This window comes from Chaetura pelagica, unplaced genomic scaffold, assembly GCF_000747805.2.
Source record: "Chaetura pelagica isolate M959 unplaced genomic scaffold, ChaPel_1.0 scaffold123, whole genome shotgun sequence".
In the NCBI taxonomy this organism is placed as follows: Eukaryota; Metazoa; Chordata; class Aves; order Apodiformes; family Apodidae; genus Chaetura; species Chaetura pelagica.
The window spans coordinates 188,006-192,102 of NW_009953295.1; the positions used below are offsets into that span (position 1 = coordinate 188,006).

At 40.8% G+C, this 4,097-nt stretch overlaps 1 protein-coding gene across 1 annotated transcript in view; it reads left to right on the top strand.

The window, feature by feature from the left end:
• Nucleotides 1-3,297, top strand: part of IL1R2 (interleukin 1 receptor, type II) — a 13,603-nt gene extending 10,306 nt beyond the window's left edge. The window contains 2 exon segments of the mRNA XM_009997942.1: nt 1,687-1,832; nt 3,170-3,297. Coding sequence (XP_009996244.1) covers nt 1,687-1,832; nt 3,170-3,297 — 274 coding nt within the window.
• The last annotated feature ends 800 nt before the right edge of the window (nt 3,298-4,097 follow it).

Consider the following 4,097-nt stretch of genomic DNA (forward strand, 5'->3'; position numbering starts at 1 on the left):
CTTTCCCTAGCCTTCTCTCAGCTGCCTTGTAGCTGTGTTCCTCAAGGCTTTTTCTGCTAGGAAAGGAGGGAAAAGATCTGCTTTCTGTACCTGTCACATGTCACCTGAGCTCTAACTCATGTCATTCAGGCACTCTTCTAGTACTCTGCAAACATGAGGTAAACCTCCTAACTGAAATATCTTCACTGAGGTCCAAGTTGGCCTGTTTTATCTCTCATTTGTTGAAGCTGAGGGTGTCCTCAAAGATCATCACTCTCACCTGTGTCATGGTGGCTCCTGGGGTCTGGGATACCATTGCTTCTACTGCTAATGGTTAAAATGATCACTCAGCAGCTAGCATCTTCACAAAGAGCTCCTGGCAATCAATTAGGATTTAGCATGGGGTAGGGACCATTCCCAGCAGAGTCTGGGGATGTGACATCCCTGTTTTGAGGGATTAAAGCATTCAACAGTTGTGGATGTGGGCTGGTTTTGGCTATTTGTGGCCAACAGTGCCAGATAACAACCTGGCCATGTTTAGTTTATTGCACAGCTGCAGCCAGAGGTAACATGGTAACTCAGGTGTTTGCCTCATCCCTTATGTGTTTTCACATTCCCTACAGCATCACTGAGACGATTAATTTATAATGTTCTTTACATGGATAAGTGACAGTGTGTTAAATCTGTGGTCAGGAGCCATAAAATGTACTGTGGCCATAGTCTCTGCAGGCTTGAGAACATAACAGCACATGTACTTTCTTACTTAGTGTTTAAATTTTTTTTTTATTATTATCACTATTAATATTGCTGTTACATGTTATTATACAATTGCATGAAGACAGGGACTGTGACAGCTAAGGATCATGCAGAGCCTATGGTGTGTGAGACACCTCAGTTCTGCTGGAAGCCCTCAGAATGGCAGCAAGGCAAAACAGGCTGAATGTCACTGAGAAAACAAATGCCCTGCAGAAGCCTCTGGCAAAACACCTACCACTGTGTTGCTGCCTTCCTGCAGTACAGTCCTGGGAGGAACACACAGGGAGCTATGCTGCAGAGCAGAGCAAGCTCATGACCAGATCATTAAAGACAACATCTCCAGCAGTGACTAATAGATACCAAGAGAAAAAGTTTGACTGCAGCTAGAAAACCACTTTTAAACAGTTGGCCTGATGAAACAATCAGGTTGAAATATGCTGGATGCTTCCTAGACAGTTTCTTGTATCAAACTCTTGCCTTTGGGCACTTAACAGACAGGAATGGTGGTTCATTTTGCTGAGTGAGCATTTGCAGTGTTATGTTCTCCATATGTCCTCTTCCCACTGTTAGTAAGAATTAATCTCAGAAATGAATAGTTGGTCAGAGAGAAGGAATGACGTTCTTTCACAATGCTGTGTAGAGAGGTCAAAGATATACAGAATTCTGCTTGCCTTTCTTCCCTCCCTTTTCTTTATTTTTGTAAGGCAAATCCAGACCTTCTTTTGTTCCTGGAAGATTCAAGAAGATTCAACAGGTACTGGCTGCTGAGACTCAAACAATTATCACAACTGGGCTGGAAGACTCAGCTCTCCTCTAATGCTGAGGGGCTAGTTCAGAAATGAGCAAATATCCAATGTGTTTTCTTGCAATGTGCTGTTAGAATGAACACATCAAACACTGAGGAGTCAGATTATAAAATTATTTAAAACAAAATTATTCTTTTTCTTCCAGAGAAATTGTGGAAAATGGTGAAAACTTCATTGAAGTGCCACTGATTTTTGATTCTGTCGAAGAAGTGGATTTTTACACAGACTTCATGTGTGTGGCCCAGAACGTATTTGGCTACCAAGTATTGCCAACAAGGTTTAAGCAGGAAGGTAACTAGTTTGACTACTTATCTGGGAGACAAACATACTATAATTGTTAGCATTATTCTAATGCTAAATTATAACCCAAGCCTTTTATACAGTCAGAGCTGGTATTGGGGGAGACTATTGCCTGAGAAAAACAGATTTCTTTTTCACCTGTAGAGTCTGGAATAGCTTGCTCAGAGAAGACACTTTCAGTGGATCGCTCACTGCTATTTGCTGCAGGGATAAGGCTCTGTGCTGATATTGGCTCTGTGCTGTTCATTGGATAACACCCAAGTTTAGATACACTTTGTGAAACAATGGCTCCAGGGAGACTATTGACAAACTCCCATTGGGTGCAGCAGGGCCAAATCTCCTCCAGTTCCTCAAACACAGGGGAAAAAGCAAGAAGACAATAGCAGAAAAAAAGCTCAGGGTGCTCCTTCTCACCATGCACAGACTGCCACCAAAATAACAAGAAGTGTGAATTATGATGAGTGTTGTTATTTTGGCTCTTAGTTATGGAAGAGAATCCCTAAACTGAGTGCAATTAATGTTGCTGTGTGATAGACCATTGGCCAAGAACCAGCTGTAAAAACAACATGAAGTGATGCTAATTGTTTCTTTGCATGATGTTGATGAATCACCAGAGCTTGCTCACACTGTCTTAGAAAGGCAGAGGAATATTTAAAGTTCTTCATTATGAGTTGCAACTCCTGACTCACTCTAGCATCCTATGATGAGGACATCATCCTAGATGATGTCCTTCCCTTGTCTTTCATGAACTACACAAGTTCCATGACCTACAAGTAATACTACAGACGAGACAATCCATGAACCAGTGTAAACTGGAATGATCCAAAATGGTCTGGACTGACACTGGCCTTGGAAATTAGCTGTGTCTTGGGAAAAAGCTCACAGTCTGGGTTTAATCATTAGGAGTTTATAAGCTGCTCTGTATGCAAAAATTATTCACAGAGGGTGAAGGTGGACTAAGTTTTATGTACTCCCTCTCCATGTGGTGCTTTTATTTCCTGCTTGGAGTTTCTCTGCTTCCACCAGATTAAGATATAAAACACATATCAGCCCTGAGCAGGGGTTGGTAAGAGTCCTGTGTATGCAAAATAATTGAACTTTAAATTCTCACCCTCTCTTATTTTCCAGTTCTTCCTCCTGTCTTCATAAACCCATTTCCCAGACTGCTCAATCATTAGGCTTATTCCCTTCATAGGCGATCAACCCTGCTGGAAGGTTAACTTGCAGACATCCTTTTAAATGTAATTTCTTCTCTTCCTCCTTGAACTTAAGCAACTATGTTCCTGGGAGGTTTGTTTTGAAAATATTTCCTTTCTTTAATTTTCCAGCTGTTGGCTTGTCCTGGTACGTTGCAACGATTCCCATTGCGTTGGCCTGTGTGATCATAGGGGCAATGTTCATCCACAAGTGCTGGAAACGGAGAGCCAATAAAGGATACATGACAGCAGGAGTCTGAAATTTGATTTATTCTTCAATGACCATGAGAAAAAAAAATCATCCTGGCTGTCTTTCACATCAGATGCAGAGAGACATTTCTGACTAAACTCCTTTCCCAGCAGATGGATACATCAGCTATTTTCCTCTTCTCCAAGTCTTCTGCCATCTGATGAATGTTGTAAAATACAAGTTTGCATTTTTATGCTGCTTAGATGCAGGAAACCTGTTTCTGTTATTTTGGAGCTATTTGCAATTTGTAGAATTTTGAAACACACAATAGTAGGAGTGTGCCCTGAATGTGGGAAGGATGGGGAAAGGGCGGTGCTCTCACCCTTTGTAATTCCAATAGTCTTATTGTTTTAAAAAAACAACCAACAAAACCCCTCTAAAACGCTCTAAAAACAGAAGCTAAGAAAGCTTGCAACAGAAGGACTATTCCACACAGGACTGAAAATGCTGGTTTCTATCCATTCAAACTCCTTTTATTTTACTTCAGTCTAAAATGAGCCATTTTTTCCCTTTTCCAGAACCAAATACAGTTGTCATGGCAACTGTATATCTGTGAACTTTACCTCTGAAAATCTAATTTTTTTCACCATTTGGATTACCCTTTGCTTAAATGGACTGTCTCAGAATACCCCTGCCCAAGTATAACAGATAACTGTACACTGGAGAATTCAGTTTCTGTTTTATCTACCAGTCTCTCTTAACTAGAGATTCATAGGCAGCTGTAATATGTCATTGTCTTTGCCAAGAAAAGACTTTGGAAGGATATTTTAGTGTTTTGAGAGTCGCTTGATTAATACATGGTTTTATTCC